The sequence below is a fragment of the Mobula birostris genome, chromosome 13 (assembly GCF_030028105.1).
Source record: "Mobula birostris isolate sMobBir1 chromosome 13, sMobBir1.hap1, whole genome shotgun sequence".
Classification (NCBI taxonomy): Eukaryota; Metazoa; Chordata; class Chondrichthyes; order Myliobatiformes; family Myliobatidae; genus Mobula; species Mobula birostris.
Window position 1 is genome coordinate 15,396,070 of NC_092382.1, and position 27,177 is coordinate 15,423,246.

The 27,177-nt window shown below is 45.0% G+C and overlaps 1 protein-coding gene and 1 pseudogene across 1 annotated transcript in view; one reads left to right on the plus strand and one right to left on the minus strand.

The window, feature by feature from the left end:
• Window positions 1–1,298, plus strand: part of LOC140208445 (uncharacterized) — a 76,106-nt gene extending 74,808 nt beyond the window's left edge. The window contains exon 2 of the mRNA XM_072277131.1: window positions 199–1,298. Within this exon, the coding sequence (XP_072133232.1) occupies window positions 518–1,288 (771 nt within the window). The 5' untranslated portion in view covers window positions 199–517 and the 3' untranslated portion in view covers window positions 1,289–1,298. The remainder of the gene's footprint in view (window positions 1–198) is intronic.
• A 7,144-nt stretch (window positions 1,299–8,442) lies between these two features.
• The window catches only part of LOC140208449 (uncharacterized), a 29,979-nt pseudogene continuing 11,244 nt past the window's right edge, over window positions 8,443–27,177 (minus strand).

The window sequence follows — 27,177 nt, forward strand, 5'->3', positions numbered from 1 at the left end:
AGACAGGAAGAGCATCAGAGAATTTGGTGGTCATTCCAGATACCAGCACTGTGCCCAGTTAGAAGATGATTTCTCTCTCCACCTTGGGTTGAACTTCACTGTAACAGTGTGAAGTCAGTTCACAGCTTGACAACTCAAGGGATCTCATCTGAAATGTTGTCCTACACCCATTGATGGATTTTGTAAATATTTTTACAGGTTAAAAATGACAAGGAATTTGTCTACGGGAATCTCGAACACAACACGACAGTTTTGCTGTCTCTGTACAGATATTTAAGAAGTGGAGCAAGGGATTCACTCGATCATCCTTCCTGCTCCAACTGTGGGGAGGGATTCACTTGGTCATCTCAACTGAAGGTACATCAGCAAGTTTACACTGGGACAAGGTCATTCAACTGTTCTGTGTGTGAGAAGGGATTCAGTCGGTCTTCCCACCTGTGGACACACCAGTTAGTTGGGCAAATTGCTAGTCATCTGCTGAATTTGTAGGGAAGGATTCACTTGTTCATCTGACCTAATGGCTCACCAGCGAGTTCACACTGGAGACCGGCTGTTCACCTGCTTGGACTGTGGGAAGGGATTCACTGAATCATATAAGCTACTGAGACACTGGTCAGTTCACACTGGGGAGCAGCCGTTCACGTGCTCAGACTGTGGGAAGGGATTCCCTTGTTTCTCTAAACTGAAGGTACATCAGCAAGTTCACACTGGGGAGCGGCTGTTCACCTGCTTGGACTGTGGGAAGGGATTCACTGAATCATATAAGCTACTGAGACACCAGTCAGTTCACACTGGAGAGCAGCCGTTCACGTGCTCAGACTGTGGGAAGGGATTCACTGAATCATTTAACCTACGGATACACTGGTCAGTTCACACTGGCGGGAGGGCGTTCACGTGCTCAGACTGCAGGAAGGGATTCACTCGCTCATCCCAACTGAAGGTGCATCAGCGAGTTCACACTGGGGAGAGGCCATTCACCTGCTCAGTCTGTGGGAAGGGATTTACTCTGTCATCTCGGTTACTGAGACACCAGTCAGTTCACACCTGGGAGTGGCCGTTCACCTGCTCAGACTGTGGGAAGGGATTCACTCTGTCATCTGCACTGAAGGTACATCAGCGAGTTCACACTGGAGAGAGGCGATTCACCTGCTCAGACTGTGGGAAGGGATTCACTCGATCATTCCAACTGAAGGTACATCAGCGAGTTCACACTGGAGAGAGGCCGTTCACTTGCTCAGTGTGTGGGAAGGGATTCACTTGCTCATCCCTACTGAAGGTACATCAGTGAGTTCACACTGGAGAGAGGCCGTTCACTTGCTCAGACTGTGGGAAGGGTTTCACTTACTCATCTCAACTGAACATACATCAGCGAGTTCACACTGGGGAGTGGCCGTTCACCTGCTCAGACTGTGGGAGGGGATTCACTCGTTCATCTCAACTGAAGGTACATCGGCGAGTTCACACTGGAGAGAAGCCGTTCACCTGCTCAGTCTGTGGGAAGGGATTCACTCAGTCATTTAATCTGAAGGTACATCAGCGAGTTCACACTGGAGAGAGGCCATTCATCTGTTCAGACTGTGGGAAGGGATTCATTCAGTCATCTGAACTGAAGGTACATCAGCGAGTTCACACTGGAGAGAAGCCGTTCACCTGCTCAGACTGTGGGAAGGGATTCACTTGCTCATCTCAACTGAAGGTACATCAGCGAGTTCACACCGGGGAGAGGCCGTTCACCTGCTCAGACTGTGGGAAGGGATTCACTCGTTCATCTCAACTGAAGGTACACCAGCGAGTTCACACTGGAGAGAGGCCATTCACCTGCTCAGACTGTGGGAAGGGATTCACTTTGTCCTCTCAACTACTGAGTCACCAGCAAGTTCACACTGGAGAGAGGCCATTCACCTGCTCAGTGTGTGGGAAGGGATTCACTTGGTTGTCTCATCTTCAGAGACACCAGCATGTTCACACAGGGGAGAGGTAGTTCACCTGCTCAGTGTGTGGGAAGAGTTTCATTCGGTCATCCAACCTGCAGAGACACCAGCGAGTTCACACTGGGTAGAGGCTGATCTGCTGCTCAGACTTTGGGAAGAGATTCTCTCAGCCATCGCCACCAAATGTCCATCATTGAGTTCACAATGGGGAGAGGCCGTTCACCTGCTGTGAATGTGTGAAGCAATTCGCTCAGTCATCTAACCATATTTAACTCTCACTTCAGCTAGCAGCTTAATATAGGGGGTGATAGCCCCCAGCCCGGCCAAACTTAAGAAATCTCGTTTGGGTGGATGCTGCACGATGTGACCCCCATTACAAATCAGTACCCTGAAATAACAAACGGTACATAATATACGATTAAACAATTGGGCTTTGTAGTTATTACTTTGACTATAGAGTTAGTAAAGAAAAAATAAAGGAAAATGGCCCACTCTCTCCATTCATGTCTTCTCACCTCTCCCCAGCAAAAGACCGCAAAAATCTCTCTTCCAGACTCACAAGAAAGAACAACATTTCTCCCATTGGATAGCCCTGCACTTCAAAACCCTGTTGTCTCTAGTCGTAACGTAAACATTGCTGCTACAGAGAAACAGTAACCTCAGCAGTGATACATTACAGAGAGGCCATTACATTAACACTGAAACCTCACAGCATGTTACAGTTGTGACACATTACTGGGTTCACAATAGACAATAGGTGCAGGAATAGGCCATTTGGCTCTTCGAGCCAGCACTGCCATTCACTGTGATCATGGCTGATCATCCACAATCAGTACCCCGTTCCTGCCTTATCCCCATAATCTTTGACTCCGCTATCTTTAAGAGCTCTATCCATCTCTTTCTTGAAAGCATCCAGAGACTTGGCCTCCACAGCCTTCTGGTGCAGTGCATTCCATATATCCACCACTCTCTGGGTGAAAAAATGTTTCCTCAACTCCGTTCCCGTTCTAAATGGCTTACCCCTTATTCTTAAACTGTGGCCTCTGGTTCTGGACTCACCCATCAGCGGGAACATGCTTCCTGCCTCCAGTGTGTCCAATCCCTTAATAATCTTATATGTTTCAATAAGATCCCCTCTCAGCCTTCTAAATTCCAGTGTATACAAGCCCAGTCGCTCCAATCTTTCGACATATGACAGTCCCGCCATCCCGGGAATTAACCTTGCGAACTTGCGCTGCACTCCTTCAATAGCAAGAATGTCCTTCCTCAAATTTGGAGACAAAAATTGCACACAGTACTCCAGGTGTGGTCTCACCAGTACCCTGTACAGCTGCAGAAGGACTTCTTTGCTCCTATACTCAATTCCCCTTGTTATGAAGGCCAGCATGCCATTAGCTTTCTTCACAGCCTGCTGTACTTGCATGCTTGCTTTCAGTGACTGATGTACAAGAACACCTGGATTTCGTTGTACTTCCCTTTTTCTTAAATTGATTCCATTTAGATAATAATCTGCCTTCCTGTTCTCACCACAAAAGTGGATAACCTCACATTTGTCCATATTAAACTGCATCTGCCATGCATCCGCCCACTCACCCAGCCTGTCAAAGTCACCCTGCATTCTCATAACATCCTCCTCACATTTCACACTGCCACCCAGCTTTGTGTCATCGGCAAATTTGCTAATGTTACTTTTAATCCGTTCATCTAAATCATTAATATACATTGTAAACAGCTGCGGTCCCAGCTCTGAACGTTGTGGAACCCCACTGGTCACCGCCTGCCATTCCGAAAGGGACCCGTTAATCGCTACTCTTTGTTTTCTATCAGCCAGCCAATTTTCAATCCATGTCAGTACTCTGCCCCCAATACCATGTGCCCTAATTTTGCCCACTAATCTCCTATGTGGGACTTCATCAAAGGCTTTCTGAAGCTCCAGGTACACTATATCCACTGGCTCTCCCTCGTCCATTTTCATACTTACATCCTCAAAAAATTCCAGAAGATTAGTCAAGCACGATTTCTGCACTGGGGAGAAAGTTTCAACGAGCTGCATGCTGGATATTTGTCCATCACCGTTGCTGAATGCAATTTTGAGAGTGACTGTCGGTGCTGAACTCTACAATTATTGCTGATGCTCACCACACCCAGTTCTGCACCCTGGTCACTGAGCATGGGAGGAGGTTCTTCTGCTGCATATTCACCTTTATTGGGACTGGAGTTTAACGTGGACTGGAGTGGAGAGCGGCCAGTGAAGGAGTGGAGCTTTGAGGCTTTGGCTCGAGAGATTTCAGCGAGCAGAGGCAGAGGATGAGCTTGCTCCCAGTAAGGTAAGGCCGGGAAAGTTTATTTAATTAATTAACTTAGGAGTTAGTAATGGAGGCAGTAGATAGGGCAGTCCAGTGCTCCAATTGTAGGATGTGGGAAGTCAGGGACAGGACAATTGTCTCCGATATCTACACCTGCAAGAGGTACATCCAGCTGCAGCTCCTGTCAAATCGGATCATTCGGGGGGCAGAGGCAGTAATAGATCAGAGTTTCAGGGAGACAGTCACCCCTAAAAGTCAGGAGACAGGTAGCTGGGTGACTGTCAGGAGAGGGAAGGGGAATAGACAGAAAGAGCAGAGCACCCCTGTGGCCGTTCCCATCAACAATAAGTATACTGTTTTGGATACTGTTGGTGGGGACGACCTACACCTACCAGGGACAAATTGTAGTGGTCACGTCTCTGGCACCGAGACTGGACCCTCAGCTCAGAAAGGAAGGAGTGAAAAGAGGAGAGCAGTAGTGATAGGGGATTCGATAGTTAAGGGGACAGTTAAGAGGTTTTGTGGGAAAGATATAGAATCCCAGTCTGTTGCCTCCCTGGTGCCAGGGTCCGCGATATCTCGGATGGAGTTCTCGGTATTCTCAGGAGAGAGGGTGAGCAGCCAGATGTCCTGGTCCACGTGGGGACCAATGACATAGATAGGAGTAGGGATCAGGTCCTGAAGAAGGAATATAGGGAGTTAGGGAAAAAAAGTGAAAAAGCAGGACCTCAAGGGTGGTAATCTCGGGATTGCTTCCTGTGCCGCGAGACAGAGAGGGTGGGAACAGGAAGTCGTGGCAGTTGAATGTGTGGCTGAAGAGTTGGTGCTGGGGGCAGGGGTTCAGATTTCTGGAGCATTGGGATCTTCTCTGGGGAAGGTCTGACCTGTACAACAAGGACGGGCTGCACCTGAACTGGAAAGGGACCAATACCTTGGTGGGCAGGTTTGTTGGAGCTGTTGGGGAGGGTTTAAACTAGATTGTCAGGGGGGTGGGAATCAGAATGTGAGTGCAGAGATGAGGGTAGAAGGACAAGGGCATGATGCTGTGTGTTCTGAGTTGCTGAGGAAGGACAGGCAGGGACAAAACACACATGTAGCCAGTTCAAGGGGTTGAAATGTGTCTATTCCAACGCTAGGAGTATTAGGAATAAAGGGGATGAACTTAGAGAATGGATCAGTACGTGGAACTATGACGTTGTGGCCATTACTGAAACTTGGCTGGAGGAAGGGCAGGATTGGCTGATGCAGGTACTGGGGTTTAGGTGTTTTACAAGGATTAGGATGGGAGGTAGAAAAGGGGGGAGTAGCATTACTGGTCAGGGATAGTATCATGGCAATAGAAAGGGAGGACGCTGCAGAGGGAGTGTCCACTGAGTCGGTGTGGGTGGAAGTCAGAAATAGGAAGGGATCAATCACTGTGCCGGGAGTGGTCTATAGGCCCCCAAATAGCCCTCGGGACACCGAGGAACAGATAAGCAGGCAGATTTTTGAATGGTGCAGGAAATACAGGGTTGTAGTTATGGGTGATTTCAACTTCCCTCATATTGACTGGCACCTCTTGACTGCAAGGGGGATAGATGGGGCTGAATTTGTCAGGTGTATTCAAGAAGGATTCCTGACACAGTATGTGGACTGGCCGATGAGAGGACAGGCCATTCTGGATCTAGTTCTGGGTAATGAACCTGGTCAGGTGGCAGACATCTTGGTGGGGGAGCATTTTGGTGAGAGTGACCACAACTCCCTTAGCTTCAGCATAGCTATGGAAAAGGATAAAAACAGACAAAATGGGAAAGTGCTTAACTGGGGAAGGGCTAACTATGAATGGATGAGGCAGGAACTAGCGAGAGTAAATTGGAAACAGGTGTTCAAAGGTGCAAGCACAGGAGTAATGTGGAGGAAGTTTAGGGACTACTTGTGCTGGGTTCAGGATAGGTTTGTCCCACTGAGGTAAGGAAAAAATGGTAGGAAAAGGGAACCGTGGCTGACGAAACATGTGAGGCAACTCGTCAAGCGGAAGAAGGAAGCATATGTTAGATATAAGAAGCAGTCAGAGCCCTGTTGGCCGCTTTTCGATTGCTCCTACCCTGTTTACTTAATTGTCTCTACCAGTCTTTTTTTTTGAAACCTTATTATAATACTTCAATACTGCTTTACTATGGCTGGGAAAAGAACCAGAGCATTTGCAAAAGAAAGAGAAACAGAAGATGAATCCCCAGTCACTTTGGATTCAATCAGTGACTTCCTTAAATCGCAGAAATAGGAATTCTCTGAGGAGTTTCAATGGCTTAACAGCAAATTGGATACAATTCAACAAACTTTATTTGAGCATGAGAACCAAATTCAGGAGAATACTGTGAAGCTAATGACACTTGAAGAGGACATTGAAGATACAATTAAACTCTGCAAAGAGTTATCTTTATCCAGTGATAAAATGCTGAAAAGGATCATCAGTCTCGAAAACAGGAACAGGAGAAATAACTTGCAAATCCTGGGTCTTGAAGAATCAGTTGAAGGCGCTGACCGTTCGAAGTCTTTGCAAACTTTCTGAAGCAGATTTTCCCAGCTTTATTCACTTCTGAGCCGAAGCTCAATCGAGCTTTTCGCTCTCCGACTTTGAAGCCGTTGTCCTCAGCGGCGAAACCCAGATCGGTCGGACTAACCTTTCAGGAGTTTCATATTAAGGGCCTTTTAATTTGCCATACCCGGCGACAAGGAATGATTGATTTCCAAAGTTACATGGTTAGATTTGTGGAAGACTATTCACCTGAAATTTTGACTGATTGCATGAAATATAAAGAAGTTATGTTGGAATTTTATAATGAAGGATATAAACCATCCCTTCGGTTCCCCGCTCATCTGAGTATTGTTTTGAAGAACGGATTGTGAAAAAGAATAAAGTCAGTTGAAGATGCAAAAGATTTTCTGAAGGATGAAGTCTAAAACTGTTATACTTCTTATTTGATCAAGTTTTTTCTTCTGTTAATATGAATTTAAAATAAGGTTTCATTAAGCTTACATTTGGCTGTTCATATATTGTCTTTTGTTTTTTTTGATACTACTTTATTTTATCCCTTTTTGAGGCTTTATTTTAATACAGCTTTTTTGGATTTGTTTAAAGTGACCTTTTCATATTTTCGAATACTGAGTTCTTTTGCTTTTTATGTTGTGTATTGATAGGGACATAATGACCTTGCAAGACTGGAGTTTTTTCTGTCAACAGGATTTTTTTGGGGCCGGTACTTAGTTCTTAGCTCACTGACTGTCTATTGGTCAGCTTTCTCGCTTTGGATGGGGGAGGGCGTAGGGCCTATTTCTCTCTGGGAGCTGTGTTGGGTTGAATATATAATTGTTTGAGATTCCTGCGCCCTAAGGACAAAGAGTTTTCATTCTTCTCACATGTTTATCATTCTTATTCTCAAATTGATTACTTTTTTATTGACTCGTCTAATTCCATCTGTAATCGACTGCAAATATGACATTATCGCCATTTCAGATCATGCTCCAGTGAAACTTTCTATCAAGTTAATGGATACCACTTGTACTAATAGGCAATGGTGATTTAATTCCAATTTGCTTCAAGACCTGTACTTTGTTAAATTTATGAAGGAACAGATTGATTTCTTTTTTTCCAACTAACATTACGGAAGAAATTTCCAAAGGCACAGTTTGGGATGCTTTTAAAGCTTATATCTGCGGACAGATTATTTCTTTTTCTGTTGGTTTAAACAAACATATTAAGAATGAAACATTTTTGTTGGTTGATAAAATTAAAGAAATTGATAAGAAATATTCTATTGCTCCTAGTAAGGAGCTCTACAAACAGAGAGTCGAACTTCAAATGGAACATAACTTATTATTAACATCCTCAATTGAAAATCAATTAATGAAAACTAGAAATAAGTTCTATATTCATAGTGATAAATTGGGTAAATTATTAGCTAATCAATTGAAAACTACTTCAGTTAAATGTCAAATTATCCAGATTCGTAAACATGATGACACTTTGACAGTTGATCATGACGAGATAAACAAAACTTTTGAAGAATTTTATATTTCTTTATACAATTCTGATTTTCCTCATGACTCTAACACTATGCATGATATTTTAAGGAAATTGAACTTTCCAAAATTATCACACAAAGAATGTTCAACATTAGAAACTCCGATGACAGATGAAGAAATAACAATGAATTCTGGCAAAATACCTGGTCCTGATGGTTTTACAGTGGAATTTTTAAAGTTTTTTTTCCTCTATTCTCTCTCCTTGGTCATCTAGAATATTTAAAGAAGCAATCAGATTAGGTAAATTACCACAATCATTTTATGAAGCTTCTATTTCTTTAATTCTTAAAAAGAATAAAGATCCTACTGATTGTGCATCATACAGACCGATATCGCTTTTGAATGTAGACTCCAATTTTTTTTCTAAAATATTAGTGACTAGGTTAGAAAAGGTACTACCTCAAATTATCTCTGTGGACCAAACAGGATTTATTCAAAATCATTATTCATTTTCTTAATATTAGGAGGTTAATGAATATTGCTTATACTCCTTCATTTAACACTCTGGAATGTATTATTTCATTAGCTGCTGAGAAGGCTTTCGACAGAGTTGAATGGCCATATTTAGTTACTGTGTTTGAGAAATGTAATTTTAGTCCGATATTTATATCTTGGATTAAATTGATATATCATTCCCCCGTAGCTTCTGTTTGTAGTAACAATCAAAGATCTTCCTTTTTTTGTTTATCTCGGGGTACTAGGCAGGGATGTTCATTATTATTTGATATTGCCCTTGAACCTTTAGCAATTGCCATCCCAGACTCACCTAACATTTTTGGTATTACCCATGGAAATGAAATGCAGGAGTTATCATTATATGCAGATGATTTGTTATTATGTATCTCTAATCCTGGAAAATCTATTCCTGTTACTTTATTCTTGTTGGCTCAGTTTAGTAATTTTTCTGGTTACAAATTTAAGCTTAATAAGAATGAACTATTTCCCTTAAATATGCAGGTTTCTATTGATGGATGTTTACCATTTAAATTGGTTACTGACTCTTTTATATATTTAGGGGTTAAAATTACGAAAAAGCGTAAAGATTTATTTAAAGCTAATTTTTCTACCTTTAATCGATCAGATTAAACTTTTGTTTACTAAATGGTCACCAATGTCTTTATCATTGATCGGTCAGATCAATGTTATCAAGATGATTATTTTGCCTAAGTTTTTATACGTATTTCAAGTGGTGCCAATTTTCATTCCAAAATTATTTTTTGATAATGTTGATTCCAAAATCTCCTCATATATATGGCAGAACAAAAATCCTAGGTTAGGCAAAGGACGTTTACAGAAATCTAAAAAGGAGGTGAGGTTTAGCTTTGCTGAATTTTAGATTTTACTATTGGGCAATTAACATTTGATATTTAAATTTTTGGTTATGAGACTTGGACGCAACTTCAAGTCCACGTTGGGTGAATCTTGAATGTAATTCTTTACAAGGGTTTTCATTGGGTTCTATTTTAGGGTCTTCGCTTCCCTTTACTCTTTCTAAATTGTATAAACAAATGGATAACCCAATAGTTAAATATACTTGACATATATGGTTTCAATTTGGAATTCTTTTTGGGTTGAATCAATTTACTTTAGCAAGTCCTATTGTATCTAATTTCTTTTTTCAACCCACTACTATAGATTAAGAATATTTGGCTTGGAAAATTAAAAGTAGAGTACGATTTTGTGATTTATTTTCAGATAATTGTTTCACGTCTTTTGAACAACTAATAAATATAATTTGCCTAGATCTCACTTTTTTAGATATTTACAAGTTAGAAATTTTTTTAAAATACTGTTTTTCCTACCTTCCCGAATTTACAAACGTTTGTATATTCAATGGATATTTTGGAAAAACAAAATTAGATTTAAAGCCTCTTCAGAATGGTATAATAGCAATTATTTATGATATAATTATGAAAATATGTCTAATAAAAATCAGAGTGATTGGGAAAGGGAACTTAAGATTATTGTACCAATTGTAAAATGGGAAAAACATCTTCAATTAGTTAATTCATCTATATGTGCGAAACATGCGTTGATACAGTTTAAAGTAGTAGATAGGGCTCATATGTCTAGGGATAAATTATCTCGTTATTATTCTCATATAAATTCTATCTGTGATAGATGTCACTCTGAGATAGCTTCTCTAACTCAAATGTTTTGGTCATGTCCTTCGTTGAAAAAAATATTGGAAATATATTTTTGATATTATCTCAACTGTTTAGAATATTGACCTACAACCTCACTCTATTACTGCCATTTTTGGGTTACCAATGATAGAATCAAGTCATTTAACCCCTTCAGCTCGTCGGATGATTGCATTTCTTACATTAATGGCTAGAAGATCCATTTTGCTGAATTGGAAAGAGATTAATCCTCCCACCACATTTCATTGATTTTCTCAAACTATGTTGTGTTTAAATTTGAAAAAAAAAATTAGAAGTGTTGTTTATGATCCCTCTATTAAATTCGAAGAAGACTTGGAGGCCATTTATTAAACATTTTCATATGATGTAACTTGACCTTTTCCAAACTTATTTTATTTCTTTGTAATACATGGTGAGAGGAACGGAGTCAACAACACTAATGGTTCCCTTTTTTTAACGATGTTACAAAACAGCCCATGCCTTTTTTTAGTTTAGTTGATTAACATTGTTTATGTTAGTTTTTTTCCGGGATATATTTTTGTTTTTTTTTTTCTTTTTCATGATTTTTTTATATAGATTTCTTTGTTTTATATTGTTCATCTGTATCATGTATGATAGGGAGATTTAATACTCATGTGTCAACTGGGCTTATATTTAACTATGAAAATTACAATGCTGTATTCCCAATAATTTTGTATCAATACTGTGGTATGTTTATTATTATGATACTAATAAAGATTGAAAAAGAGAAAAAAATATATATGATTGTTTGTTTGAATATCTTACTTTATGGTTTGCTTTCTAGTTTTAATAAGTCATGGCCAGATATTTTTAGTTACATGTTGATTAGTATTTAAAATGGTTTGAAATAGTAACCTATTTAATTTGAATGTGAAAGGGCTGAATCACCCCACCAAAAGGAACAAAGTGTTTGCTTATATTCAAAAATTAAAAGCACCTTTTTTTTTTACAAGAAACACACATACGCAGCTGTGATAGCTTACGTTTTTTTTTACTCGGTGGAAGGATATGCAATTCCACTCTTCGTTTAATGCAAAATCATGTGGAGTTTCGATTTTTGTAGGCAATACAATTTCCTTTATTCAGCATAAAGTTGTTTCGGACCCTAATGGTCGATTTGTTATTGTATCGGAGTTCAGACAGTAAATTGATTGTTTTTGCTAATGTTTATGCCCCCAATGTAGATGATCTATGATTTTTTGAAAGTCTATTTTCATTTTTGCCAGATTTGTGTACGTACTCCCTTGTGATGGGAGGAAATTTTAACTGCTGGTTAGATCCAGTATTAGATCGCTCATCTATTAAACCAGCCACACTTAATAAATCAGCTTTGTTTATCCAATCGTTTCTAACTATATGTGGTAGAGTTGATGCTTGGCGATTTCTTCATCCGACGGACAGGGAGTATTCTTTTTTTTCTCTCATGTCCATCATACTTATACTGGGATTGACTTTTTTTATTGGTAGTCAAATGATTCTGTTAGTTCAATCGGTTGAATATAAAGAGATTGCTATCTCTGACCACTCTCCTGTAATTCTATTTTTTAAAGCTTCCTGGTCCTATCCCCATGAGTAGATTTTGGCAATTTAATTTAACTCTGTTATCCGATGAAGATTTTTTAAACATTTATGGAGAATCAAATTACTCTTTATTGTTGAAGAAAATATGTTGGAAAAGACGTCTAGCCTTATCATATGGGATACTTTTAAAGCATACATCTGGGGTCAAATTATTTCTTATATCACAAACATCATTAAAAAAGCTAACAAAGAAAGAAATGAATTAGCCAATCAGTTAAAGCAACTGGACCATAAATATGCTTCAGTTCCTGATCCTGAAACATATAAGAGACGTACTGAAACTAAAACTAAATATGATCTTTTAATGTATCCAATTGAAAGCCAACTTTTAAAAGATAAGATTAGATTATGAGGACACTCAGTCCTCGTTTGTCATTTAGTAATGCATGCATTAAGAAATGATACAATGTTCCTCCAGTATATTACGGAAACACAAGACAGACCAAGACTAAAACTGACAAAAACCACATAATTATAACATAGTTACAACCCTGCAAAACAATACTGTATTTGATAAAGAGCAGACCATGGGCACGGTTAAAAAAAAAGTCTCAAAGTCCCGATAGCCCCATCATTTCACACAGACGGTAGAAGGAAGAAACTCTCCCTGCCATGAACTTCCAGCGCCGCAAACTTGCCGATGCAGCACCCTGGAAGCACCCGACCACAGCCGACTCTGAGTCCATCCGAAAATGTCGAGCCTCCGACCAGCCCTCCGACATCCAGCACCATCTCTGCTGAGTGCTTTGACCCTGGTCCCGGCCGCCAAGCAACAGGCAAAGCCAAGGATTCAGGGCCTTCCCCTCCGGAGATTCTGGATCGCACAGTAGCAGTGGCAGCGAAACAGGCATTTCAGAAGTTACACCAGATGTTCCTCCGTGCTTCTCACATCCGTCTCCATCAAATCAGGATCGTGCACAGCATCCTACTTGACAAATAACAATATTCATCACTGGAGTGGCCGCTGTGCGCTTCGTCGCGCCACCGTCTTCTCTCAGTCAACTTTATATTCACGGAGATAAAACTGGTAAGCTACTGGCTAATCAATTGAAGCCATTTTCAGCCAATCGGCAAATTAAAGAAATACATAAAATTAATGGGGACATGACAACTGACCACCTTGAAATTAATGCCACTTTTAGGGAATTTTATTCTAAATTGTATAGTTCTGACTCTGTTAATGATAATATTGCAATGAATAATTTTTAGATCAATTAAATATCCCAAATCTTTCGTTACATGATCGTAGGCAATTGGATCAACCTATTTCCCAGGAGGAAATTGCTCAGGCTATTTGAGATTTGCATTCTGGGAAATCCCCAGGACCCGCTGATTCTCTGGAGAGTTTAATAAGGCTCTTTCCTCCTTGCTTATACCACACTTATGTTCTACCCTTACAGATTCCTTTAAGGCAGGAAGACTACCGCAGTCTTCTTACGAAGCTTCCATTTCGCTCATTCTCAAAAAGAATAAGAATCTTACTGTAGGTTCTTTGTATAGACCAATCTCTTTACTCAATTTCGATTCTAAAATTTTATCCAAAGTATTGGCTCGCAGACTTGAAAATATTATATTGTAGCTGTGTGCTACACACAGCGCTAAAAATAACCACACGTAGTCGGTGAGTTAGAGTTGTGATAAAAGAGATTTATTCAAACTTCGCGGCCTGCTTTAAAGCCTTCCTGTTCCCGCCCTCCCTGGGTGGGACTGCCGTGGGGAATGCACAATCGCAGACCCTTTCCGCGCACGGGATTTCCCCCCTGCTGCTGAAGATGGCCTGGCGCCCTTTTTGGGGCCGGCCTATCTGCCAGCGCGCGCCGGTTCATGTGTGCTAGAAATTGGGTCGCCACATAACGCCCCCCACTCCAGAACCGGCGATACCTCCCCCAATGTCCACAGTCTGGATCGGCCTCTGTTTGGGAGGTCTGCCCCTGCGCCGCGGTGCCTGAGCCTGGACCAGCTGCGCCAAGTCCACATGGGCCGGTTTGAGTCGGTCCACCGTGAAAACCTCCTCTCTCCCCCAAATGTCCAGCACGAACGTGGACCCGTTGTTCCTGATCACCTTAAACGGCCCCTCGTAGGGCCGCTGTAGCGGTGCCCGGAGTCCGCCCCATCGTACAAAAAGAAACTTACAGTTCTGCAGGTCTTTGGGTGCGCAGGTCGGGCTCTGTCCGTGCTGTGAAATGGGGATGGGGGCCAGGTTACTGAGACGCTCCCGTAGTCAGACCAGGACTGCTGTGGGTTCTTCCTCTTGCCCCCTTGGGGCTGGTATGAACTCTCCTGGGACAACCAGGGGTGCGCCGTACACCAACTTGGCTGATGAGGTGTGCAGATCCTCCTTGGGCGCCGAGCGAATTCCGAGCAGGGCCCAGGGAAGTTCATCCACCCAGTTAGGCCCCTCCAGGCCGGCCATGAGAGCCGACTTCAGGTGACGGTGGAAGGTATTTGTGTGGTGTAGCTGCGATCCTAAAAGGTTGGCCATAGCCGACCACAGGCTGGAGGTGAACTGGGCTCCCCTGTCGGAGGTAATGTGGGCTGGTACCCCAAAGCGTGCTACCCAGGTTGCGATCAGTGCTCGGGCGCAGGATTCGGAGGTGGTGTTGCTGAGCGAGACTGCCTCTGGCCATCTGGTGCACCAGTCTATCATAGTTAGGAGGTACCGCGCTCCTCGTGATACTGGCAGGGGCCCCACGATATCCACATGGATGTGGTCGAACCTCCGGCAGGTGGGTTCGAACCGCTGCGGCGGAGCCTTGGTGTGCCACTGCACCTTGGCCGTTTGGCACTGCATGCACGTTTTGGCCCATTCACTGACCTGTTTACGCAGTCCATGCCACACGAACCTGTTGGTGACCAGCCGGACGGTTGTCCTGATGGAGGGGTGCGCTAAGTTGTGAATGGATTCGAAAACCTGCCGGCGCCAGGCTGCTGGGACGATGGGGCGGGGTTGGCTGGTAGCTACGTAACACAGTAGGGTCCTCTCACCTGGGCCTACGGGGAGGTCTTGGAGCTGTAAACCGGAGACTGCAGTCCTGTAACTGGGGATCTCAGCGTCTGCCTGCTGTGCCTCTGCCAGCGCTGCATAGTCCACCCCCTGGGACAGGGCCTGTATGGTAGGTCTGGATAGTGTGTCCGCCATGACGTTGTCCTTTCCCGAGACATGCCGGATGTCCATCGTATATTCGGAGATGTAGGACAGATGTTGCTGCTGGTGGGAAGACCAGGGGTCGGACACCTTAGTGAACGCAAAGGTAAGCGGTTTGTGGCCTGTGAACGCAGTGAAGGGCCTACCTTCTAAGAAATATCTGAAATGCCGGATTGCCAGGTATAGTGTCAATAGCTCCCGGTTGAAAGCACTGTATTTGAGTTCGGGTAGTCGTAGGTGTTTGCTGAAGAATGCCAGGGGTTGCCAGCGACTCTCGATGAGTTGTTCCAGCACTCCACTGACTGCTGTGTTGGATGCGTCCACCGTGAGGGCAGTAGGAACGCCCATTCTGGGGTGCACTAGCATCGCGGCGTTTGCTAAGGGTTCTTTGGTTTTAACAAAAGCGGCTGCGGCCTCTTTATCCCAGGTAATGTCCTTGCCCTTACCCGACATCAGGGTGAACAGGGGGCGCATGATTCGGGCTGCTGAGGGGAGGAAACAGTGGTAGAAATCCACCATACCCATGAAACGTCAACTGTACTTCTTCCTAGAGATGCTGCCTGGCCTGCTGCGTTCACCAGCAACTTTGATGTGTGTTGCTTGAATTTCCAGCATCTGCAGAATTCCTCATGTTTAGGAATGATGGTGCTTAGTTCTCTGAAGGTGGAATCTCATGTGGATAGGGTGGTGAAGAAAGCTTTTGGTTTGCTGACCTTTATAAATCAGAGCATTGAGTATAGGAGTTGGGATGTAATGTTAAAATTGTACAAGGCATTGGTAAGGCCAAATTTGGAGTATTGTGTACAGCTCTGGTCACTGAGTTACAGGAAAGATGTCAACAAAATAGAGAGAATACAGAGGAGATTTACTAGAATGTTACCTGGGTTTCAGCACCTGAGTTACAGAGAAAGGTTGAACAAGTTCGATCTTTATTCTTTGGAGCGTAGAAGGTTGAGGGGGGACTTGATAGAGGTATTTAAAATTATGAAGGGGATAGATAGACTTGACGTGGATAGGCTTTTTCCTTTGAGAGTAGGGGAGATTCAAACAACTGGACATTAGTTGAGAGTTAAGGGGCAAAAGTTCAGGGGTAACACGAGGGGGAACTTCTTTACTCAGAGAGTGGTAGCTGTGTGGAACGAGCTTCCAGTAGAAGTGGTAGAGGCGGGTTCGATTTTGTCATTTAAAAAAAATTCGATCGGTATATGGACAGGAAAGGAACGGAGGGTAGAGGCAGGTAGATGTGACTAAGTGAGAGTAAGCATTCAGCATGGACTAGAAGGGCCAAGATGGCCTATTTCCATGCTGTAATTGTTATATGGTTATATGAACTTGCGGGTGTCTCTGTAGGTTGGACAACTGAGTGACTTCCTTCTCAGACTGAGCAGGTGAACGGCCTCTCCCCAGTGTGAACTGACTGGTGTGCTTGTAGGCTAGCCAGCTGTGTGAATCCCTGCCCACAGACTGAGCAGGCGAATGGCCGCTATGCAGTGTGAACTGACTGGTGTCTCCGTAGGTGAGATGCCTGAGTGAATCCCTTCCCACAGTCTGAGCAGGTGAACGGCCTCTCCCCAGTGTGAACTCTCCGATGCACCTTCAATTGGGATGACTGAGTGAATCCCTTCCCACAGTCTGAGCAGGTGAACGGCCTCTCCCCAGTGTGAACTTGCTGGTGTCTCTGTAGATCAGATGATCGAGTGAATCCCTTCCCACAGACTGAGCAGGTGAACGGCCTCTCCCCAGTGTGAAATCGCTGGTGTTTCAGTAGGTCAGATGACTGAGTGAATCCCTTCCCACAGTCTGTGCAGGTGAACGGCCTCTCTCCAGTGTGAACTCGCTGATGTACCTTCAGATGAGATGATAAATTGAATCCCTTCCCACAGACTGAGCAGGTGAATGGCCTCTCCCCAGTGTGAACTCGCTGATGTACCTTCAGTTTAGATGAGGAAGTGAATCCCTTCCCACAGACTGAGCAGGTGAATGGCCACTCCCCAGTGTGAACTGACTGGTGTTCTTGTAGGTGAGCTGACTGTGTGAATCCCTTCCCACAGTCTGAGCAGGTGAACGGCCTCTGCCCTGTGTGAACTTGCTGATGTATCTGCAGATGAGATGACTGAGTAAATCCCTTCCTACAGACTGAGCAGGTGAATGGCCTCTCCCCAGTGTGAACTCGCTGATGTATCTGCAGATCAGGTGATCGAGTGAATCCCTTCCCACAGTCTGAGCAGGTGAACGGTCTCTCCCCCGTGTGAAGTCTCTGATGCACTGTCAGTTGAGATGACGAAGTGAATCCGTTCCCACAGTCTGAGCAGGTGAACGGCCTCTCCCCAGTGTGAACTCTCTGATGTTCCTTCAGTTGAGATGACGAAGTGAATCCCTTCCCACAGTCTGAGCAGGTGAACGGCCTCTCCCCAGTGTGAACTCGCTGATGTATCTGTAGATCAGATGATCGAGCAAATCCCTTCCCACAGTCTGAGCAGGTGAACGGCTTCTCCCCAGTGTGAACTCGCTGATGTGCTTGTAGGTTAGCTAACTGTGTGAATCCCTTCCCACAGTCTGAGCAGGTGAATGGCCTCTCCCCAGTGTGAATTCGCTGATGTACCTTCAGTTGGGATGATCGAGCGAATCCCTTCCCACAGTCCGAGCAGGTGAATGGCCTCTCCCCAGTGTGAACTCTCTGATGTACCTTCAGGTTAGATGACTGAGTGAATCCCTTCCCGCAGTCTGAGCAGGTGAACGGCTGCTCCCTGGTGTGAACTCGCTGGTGAGCCATTAGGTCGAATAACCGCGTGAATCCTTCCCCACAAATTCAGCAGATGACCAGCCTCTGCTCAGTGTGAACAGACTGGTGTATCCACAGGTGGGATGACCGACTGAATCCCGTCTCACACATAGAACAGGTGAATGGGCTTGTCTCAGTGTAAACTTGCTGATGTACCTTCAGTTAAGATGATGGAGTGAATCCATTCCCACTGTCTGAGCAGGTGAATGGCCTCTCCCCTGTGTAAGATGACAGGCGCGTCAGTCAGTCAGATGATCAAATGAATCTCTCCCGACAGTCTGAGCAGGAAGGATGATCGAGTGAATCATTGCTCCACTTCTTAAATATCTGGACAAAGACAGCAAAACTGGCGTGTTGTGTTCGAGATTCCCGTAGACAAATTCCTTGTCATTTTTAATCTGTAAAAAGATTTACAAAATCGATCAATGAGTGAAGGACAACATTTCAGATGAGATCACTTGAGTTGCCAAGGTGTGATCTGGCATCACACCGTTACAGTGAGGTTCAACCCAAGTTGGAGAGAGAAATCACCTTCTAACTGGGCACAGTGCTGGTATCTGGAATGACCATCAAATTCTCTGATGCTCTTCCTGTCTCTCTAAGAATGGGGCATTTCTGCCATCTCCAATCTGTGACCTGGCTCAGTTTGACTCTCTCCATTGGTATTATTCCCTGTTCCCACTGAGCTGCATAGGTTCCTGGCCCCACAGTAACTGAAACACTCACACACAAATAGCCGGCAGTGCATTCCATGCACCCACCACTCTGTGTGAAAAACTTACCCCTGACATCCCCTCAGTATCTATTTCCAAGCTCCTTAAAACTATGTCCCCTGTTGTTAGCCATTTCAGCCCTGGGAAAAAAACCTCTGGCTCTCCACACGATTAATGCCCCTCATCATCTTATACATCTAAAAAAGGCTCTAAACATAAACAAGGAAATTACACATTGCTTTGAGGATTTGTTAGAAATATACAAAATTATGAGGGTATAGATAGGGTAAATGCGAGCAGCTTTTTCCACTGAGGTTGCGTGGGATGGCCAGAGGTCATGGTTAAGTGGAGAAGGTGAAAATTTAATGGGAATATTTGGAAAAGCTCTTTCCTGCAGTGGTTGTGAGAGTGTGGATTGAGATGTCAGCACAGGTGGTGAATATGAACTCGGTTTCACCATTTCAAAGAAGTTTGGATGGGAGCCTGGATGATAGGGGTATGGAGGGCGATGGTCTCGGTGCAGGTAGTTGCATTAGACCAGCGGTCCCCAACCACCGGGTCGCAAAGCATGTGCTCCCGGGCTACAAGGAAACAATATGACTTGGCGATATGAGTCAGCTGCACCTTTTCTCATTCCCCGTCACGGCCACTGATCAGCCATTACGCATGTGAGGTCATGACCCGCGCGTCATCTGTGTCAGCGCGGGAAGGAGATCAACTCCTCGAGCTTGCAAATGACGGCGGGCTGAAAAGTATGTTTGAAATAACATCTCTGTCGGCATTCTGGATCAAAGTCAAGGCTAAATATCCTGAGATAGCCACGAAAGCACTGAAAACGTTGCTTCCATTTCCAACATATCTCTGCGAAGCGGAGTTTTCTCCAATGAATGCAACGAAAACTAAATTGCGGAATAGACTGGACAGGAACTCACTTCGAGTATCGCTGTCTCCCATCATCCCTTGATAGGACCGTGTTGTTGGAGGGAAACAAGCCCAGGGCTCCCACTGATTCAGCGATATTGGTGTGTTCCAATGATCTTATATATTCATACGGGGAAAATATGTGCTGTGTGTTTAAAATCCAAATGTTACTTAAAATGTCATGATGCTATTGACTTACTTATATAACCATATAACAATTACAGCACGGAAACAGGCCATCTCTGCCCTACTAGTCCGTGCCGAATGCTACTCTCACCGAGTCCCGCCGACCTGTACTCAGCTCATAACCCTCCATTCCTTTCCTGTCCATATAGCTATCCAATTTTTCTTTAAATGATAATATCGAACCTGCTTCTGCCACTTCTACTGGAAGTTCATTCATCACTTACTTCAAGCTCCTCTAATAATTGACTTATCACTATATTCATGCGAGGAAAATATGTGCTGTGTGTTTTATATTAAATTCGTTAGATAAACCCTTTTAGAAATGAAATTGGGTGTATTAGCCATTTATCACCTATATTCCAGTCATGATTAACACCGCTCCCCCCCCCCCACTCCGAACAGAATCACGAAAAAGGATTTGCAGGAAAAATCGGCAGGTCACGACGCGCATGCGCACTGGTGCCCGCGCAAGGCTTCATGGTCATTGTAGTCTTTCTCTGGGTAAACGCAACGTATTTGACTGCTACTCTTGTCCGTTGGCAACCCTACCCACCAACCCCGCCCCCCCCCCCCCCCACCGGGTTGGCCGGCCCGCAAGAATATTGTCAATATTAAACCGGTCCGCAGTGCAAAAAAGGTTGGGGACCCTTGCATTAGACAGCTTAAATGTTTTTTCAGCATTGACCAGATGGGCTAAATAGCCTGTTTCCATACGGAACTTCTCCATGTTTCTATGACACAGAAGCTGGCCAAACTTGTTTGGAAGGGAAAAGTTGGGAGTGACAACGGAGCAGCGATGGCTGGAGTTTCTGGGAGCAATTTGGGAGCTCAGTGATCGATACATCCGAAAGATGTGGAAACATTGGAAAGGCAGGAGGACACAACCGTGGTTGAAATGAGAAGCCAAAGCCAACATAAAAGCCAAAGAGAGGGTAAACAAAAGAGTGAAAATGATTGGGAAGCTTTTAGAAACCAACAGAAGACGACTAAAAAAAAAAAGTCAGAGCTCAGGGCGTGGAATTATGATATTGTAGTCATTAGTGAGTCTTGGTAGCGCCCAACAGTCTGAGGCATTTAGAGGAACAAAATATCCGGGGCCTCAATATCTCTTGAAAACCAAGGTTCCCTGCACCAGTTAACTTTCAACTTTTATTATGCAGGCACATACAAACTCTACACCTTCAAAATTTCACTTCTGAAGGCCCCCCACTTACCAAGTACTCCTTTGCCAGAAAACAGCCTGTCCCAAACCACACTTGTCAGATCCTTTCTGATACCATCAAAATTGATCTTTCTCCAATTTAGAATCTCAACCCATGGTCCAGACCTCTCTTTTTTCCATATTTACTTTGAATCTCATGGCATTATGGTCACTAATTTCTGTCACCAGCCCTGGATCATCAGCCTATTGCACACTTTTACATCAGGAATTCTATGTACTGATTAAGGGCACATTTGACAAACTCTACCCCATCTAGTCCTCTTACAGTATGGGAGTCCCAGTCAATACATGGAAAGTTAAAATCACTTACTGAATCAACTTTTGTTTCTTGGCATGGTCTGCGATCTCTCTACAAATTTGTTCCTCTAAATCCCTTGGATTGTTGGGTGCAACCAAGTCCCCAATAATGGCTACAATATCAGAATTCCCTGTCCTGAGCTCATCTGGTTTTCCTACAGTGCTTCTTGCATTGTGATATACACAGCTCAGCACATTCATCGCTCCATGCTCAACCATTTGATTGCTGACTGTACCTGAGGTCTGAACAACATCCGACTGGTGTAAAGAAAACAACCTCTCCCTCATTGTCACAAAACATGCATCATTGCTGTCGCAGTTTATGTTCCACTGGATGCTAATGCTAAAGTAGCCATGAAAGACCTCAGTGCTGCTATTAGCAAGCTGCAGACATTGCATCCAGACGGAGCTTTGACTGTCGCTGGAGACTTTAATCATTGTAACCTACGTACCGTGCTTCCAAGATTTTACCAAAATGTATTATGCACCACCAGGTGTAATAAAACCTCAGATCATGTGTACACAAATGTGGCTGACACTCACAAACTAACTACCCTCCCCCATCTGGGACAGTCCGACCATCTTTCATTGTTTCTGCTTCCCAAGTATAGCCCGGTCACTAAACGTGTGAAACCCACAATGAAGACTATTAAGATCTGGCCGGAGGGGGCTGACTCTGCTCTTCAGCACCAATTCCAGCACACAGACTGGAGCACGTTTGCTGCCCATACCACCACAGACTCTCAGATTAACATTGATTTATACACCAACTCTGTCCTTGAGCACATCAACAAGTGTGTAGATAGAGAGACATTACTAAAACAAATAAGAGTTTTCCCCAATCAGAAACCATGGATGAACAGAGAGGTTCACCTCCTGCTCAAAGCCAGAGATTCAGCCTTCAGGTCTGGAGACTGGGAGGTTCACAGCTCAGCCAGGGCCAACCTGAGGAGGGGAATCTCTCAGGCTAAACACATATACAAACAGAGAATCGAGGAGCATTTCAACTCCTCAGACCCCCGGTCCATGTACATGGCATACAGGTCATTACAGACTTCAAACCTCCTAGTACTGTGCCCCCTTCCAGCTCTGCTACCCTCCCTGATGAGCTCAATTACTTCTACGCTCGCATTCATCGAGGGAACAAGGAGGTCACCCTCAAAGCGGATCTCCCACCTGGTGAACTGTCTCTCTCACTTTCCACCTCCGATGTTTGTGCCACCCTGAGCAGGGTGAATGTACGGAAGGCAGCTGGTCTGGATGGAATACCTGGCCGTGTGGTGAGACTCTGTGCAGGGCATGGACATTTTTAATCTGTCCCTGGCCCGGGGTGTTGTCCCCACAAGCTTCAAGATCGCCACCATCGTGCCAGTACTGAAGCATTCCACTGCCACGAGCCTGAATGATTTCCGCCCAGTTGCACTCACCCCCATCATTGCAAAGTGCTTTGAGAGACTGGTTTTATCACATCTGAAATCCTGTCTGCCCACTACCCTGGACCCCCATCGCACCAACAGGTCAACAGAGGACGCCATCTCCACGGCACTTCACTCTGCCCTGACCCACCTGGACAGCCCCAACTCTTACGTCAGAATGAGGTTCATTGACTTTAGTTCGGCATTCAATTCTGTAAGCCCCTTCAAGCTGATCACCAAACTTCGCCAACTTGGTATCAGCTCATCCCTCTGCAATTGGACCTTGGACTTTCTGACTGACAGACCCCAATCAGTTAAGTTAGACAACCTTTCCTCCTCCACTCTCACCCTGAACACCGGCGTGCCTCAGGGCTGTGGGCCGAGCCCTCTTCTGTACTCCCTTTTCACCTATGACTGCATTCCTGTACATGGTTCTAACTCCATAATCAAGTTCGCAGATGACACCACGGTGGTTGGCCAGATCAGAGGGGATGATGAGACGGCCTACAGGGACGAGGTCCAGCACCTGGCCGCGTGGTGTGCCGACAGCAATCTGGCCTTTAACACCCAGAAGACCAAGGAGATCATTGTGGACTTCAGGCATGCCAGGAGCCACACTCACGTCCCCATCTACATCAACGGAACTGTAGTGGAGCGTGTATCAAGCTTCAAGTTCCTTGGTGTCCACTTTTCCGAGGATCTCATCTGGTCCCTGAACTCCTCCATCCTGATCAAGAAGGCACAACAGCGCCTTTACTTCCTGCGGAACAACAAGAAAGCTCACCTCTGTCCCAGGATATGACAGACTTTTACTGCTGTACCATTGAGAGCATACTCACCAACCACATCTCAGTGTGGTATGGCAATTGTCCTGTATCAGAGCGCAAAGCACTCCAGTGTGTGGTGAAAACTACCCAGCGGATTATCGACAGCCAATTGTCCACCATTGAGAACATCTACCATAAACGCTGCCTGGGTAGGGCGAAAAGAATTATCAAGGATACATCTCACCCTAACCATGGACTTTTTAACTCCCCTCCCATCAAGGAGGTGCTAAAGGAGCCTCCGCTCCCACACCAACAGGCACAGGAAGAGCTTCTTCCCTGAGGCTGTGACACTGCTGAACCTCTAGTCACAGCGCTAAGCAGTATTGCATCCGTATTGTACTGTCTCAGTACTTTTATATTTGGGTGTTGTAGCACTTTTTTATTCAGTTATTTTGTAAATAACACGATTCTTTGCATTTCTGGTCAGATGCTAACCACATTTCATTGGCTTTGTATCTGTACTTGGCACAGTGACAATAAAGTTGAATCCAATCTAATCTAAAAAAAACAAAGGGGCTGATTGTGGATGACAGGAGGAATGGAGACAGGCTAATCCCAATTGACATCGATGGATCTGGGGTTGAGACAGTGAACTGCTTTAAGATCCTTGGCATAAACATCAGCGAGGACCTCACATGGTCTGTACATACCGGCTGTGTTGTGAAAAAAGCACAACAGTACCTTGCTCACCTCAGACGGCTGAAGAAGCTTGGGATTGAGTCCCAAATCCTAAGAACTTTCTACTGGAACACAACTGAGAGCATCCTGACTGGCTGCATCACTGCCTGGATGATCTGGAATTGATCCATTTCAAGTTCCAACTCCATAAAGTGCAGGGTTATGAGCTGCAGCTGGATGCACATCTTGTAGGTGAGGACATAAGGGACACTGGAGGTTCCGCCACCAATGTCCCCTCTAATTTGTAATGACCGGTCTGCACATAGAGCTTTAAGTTCCTCGGGGTAAATATCACAAATGACCTGACCTGGTCCAACCAGGCAGAGTTCACTGCCAAGAAGGCCCACCAGCACCTTTACTTCCTGAGAAAACTAAAGAAATTTGGCCTGTCCTCTAAAACCCTCACTAATTTTTATAGCTGCACTGTAGAAAGCATTCTTCTCGGGTGCATCACAACCTGGTATGGAAGTTGTCCTGTCCAAGACCGAAAGAAGCTGCAGAAGATCGTGAACACGGCACAGCACATCACACAAACCAATCTTCTGTCCGTGGACTCAGTTTACACCATACGCTGTCAGAGCAGTGCTGCCAGGATAATCAAGGACGCAACCCACCCAGCCAACAGACTTTTCATCCCTCTTCCCTCCAGGAGAAGGCTCAGGAGCTTGAAGACCCGTACGGCCAGATTAGGGAACAGCTTCTTTCCAACTGTGATAAGACTGCTGAATGGATCCTGACCCGGATCTGGGCCGTACTCTCCAAATATCCGGACCTGCCTCTCGGTTTTTTTGCACTACCTTACTTCCCATTCTTCTATCTTCTATTTATGATTTATAATTTAAATTTTTAATATTTACTAATTTTAACTAATTTTAATATTTATAATATTTAATATTTGTAATCCAGGGAGTATGAAGCGGAGAATCAAATTTTGCTGTGATGATTATACATTCTACTACCAATTGTTTGGCGACAATAAAGTACAAAGTAAAGTAAATCTTGTACTGTTCATTCTTTTAACCAGTGACAACATGTGCACAGTGAATTTTATATAGAGAGGTATTCATTTTAACTGCTAGCAAATCACTGTCAGTAAGAACTTTGATCTCCTCTGGGTTTGATGGAGTTCATCTGCGCTCTCACACAACCCATGTAGCAGGCCTGTAACGGGTAATGAAGGATTTTCTCGCCAGAGCTTTTGCACATTGTCCATATCTGATTTGCTTGCTAAATGACGCTTTAAAAAGTCAGATTTCCAAATATCACTCCACTTCTTCCCACTTGCAAATTCTCCAGCAACTTTTGCATCACCACAATACACACAGGTAACACCAGTTTCTGTATTGTACATAAATATTTCCCCTGAACCCTCCCCCAGGTGACTGACGGTGGTGAACTCAGTGATGGCAATGCCAATGAATATGAAGGGAAGGGCAGTAGTCTGTCTCATTGGAGTCTGGCACATTTGTGATGTGAAAGCTACTTGTTGCCCAGGACAAGGTGTTTGATATCATTATGTACCCAGAGAGAGTGGGACAAAACATGTTCTCACGGGTAGAAAGTCCAGAACAAGAGGGGGTGGAACAAGCAACAGACACAAAATGCTGGGGGAACTCAGCAGGCCAGGCAGCATCTATGGAAAAGAGTACTAATGCTGAGTTCCTCCAGCAATTTGTGTGTGTTGCTCGGATTTCCAGCATCTGCAGATTTTCTCTTGTTTGTGACTGGAGGCAGAACAAAGGTGATTTTCACAACAGCTGATGTAAAAGATTTTGTTCCCTTTCTCCGAGTTCCCGATCCTTGCATTTAGACAGCTGGAGCTCAGCTCTGTCTGAGAGACCCATCGGTTCCCATTCCCTCATCAGCCGGAAGCTCCCCGGGGCCCGTGTCCGGATGGTGGGGCTGAGAGAGAGGGAAGAGAGCAGGACTGTCCCGGGATTGCGGGTCACGGAGTCCGGAGTCACAGCAACTACCCGAAGTCGGTGTTGAAAACGCCGCCCGGTGAGACCCCCAACCCGGAGATCCCTTCTCACCTCAACCGATCATCCGGGGCCTTTTGTGCCCCGCGCGCTGGTGAGCTCGAGCTTGGTCGGTTTAACGGCTGGGCTACTGATCACGTGACCAGCCCCTCCCACACCGCTGTCAACAGAGGAGTCACGCGATGCGCTGTTCCCATTGGTCCGAAGTGATGTCAATCATTGCTTCCAGCCAATAGCGGAGGCGGACCAGCCGAGAGGGCGTTACCCCCGCTGACACCGTCTCCCGAACTTTCCGTCACGGCGGGACAACCGTCAAAGTAAATGTCCGCTTTCTGATTTATTTCCATTTCCCTCCGAGGGAAGTTGGGGCGTTTGTGAAGCGTCTCCTGCGGCCGGAGTCTGATGTGTCGCTGAGAGGTAGGAGGAGACCGCTCGGCCCGTCGGTTTGATGCCGGTTCCCCGGGGAGGGAGAGGATGAAGACGGTGAGAGAGGGGGCGGACAGGATGTTTGTCCCGGTGGGGACAGGAGGGGCTCATCTGTGGAAATGTCTGAGCCCACGGTGGTGGCGATTCACCACATTGGGGGGCAAGCACCGGCAGACTGTTGCCCTGCGAGCGGGGCCAATGGTCCGGGCAAAGTGACAATTATTTGTGTTTTGTTGAGACTGTACCGGGAATATGGTGTAAAATCCCGCTCCCCACACTAACACGGGTCACACAGACCAAAGAACAAACTGCCGGAGGAACTCAGTGGGTCGGGCAGCATCTGTGGAGGGAAATGGACCGTCAACATTTCGGGCCGAGACCCTCCCTCTGGACTGAGAGTGGACGGGAAATAGTCCGAGAAAAGAGGTGAGGGGTGGGGATGGGGCAAGAGCTGGGGAGTGAGAGGTGGATCCAGGTGAGGGGGAGGTGGGAAGGTGGAAATAGTGACGGGGTGGGAGGTGAGTGGTTGGGGCAACACGGG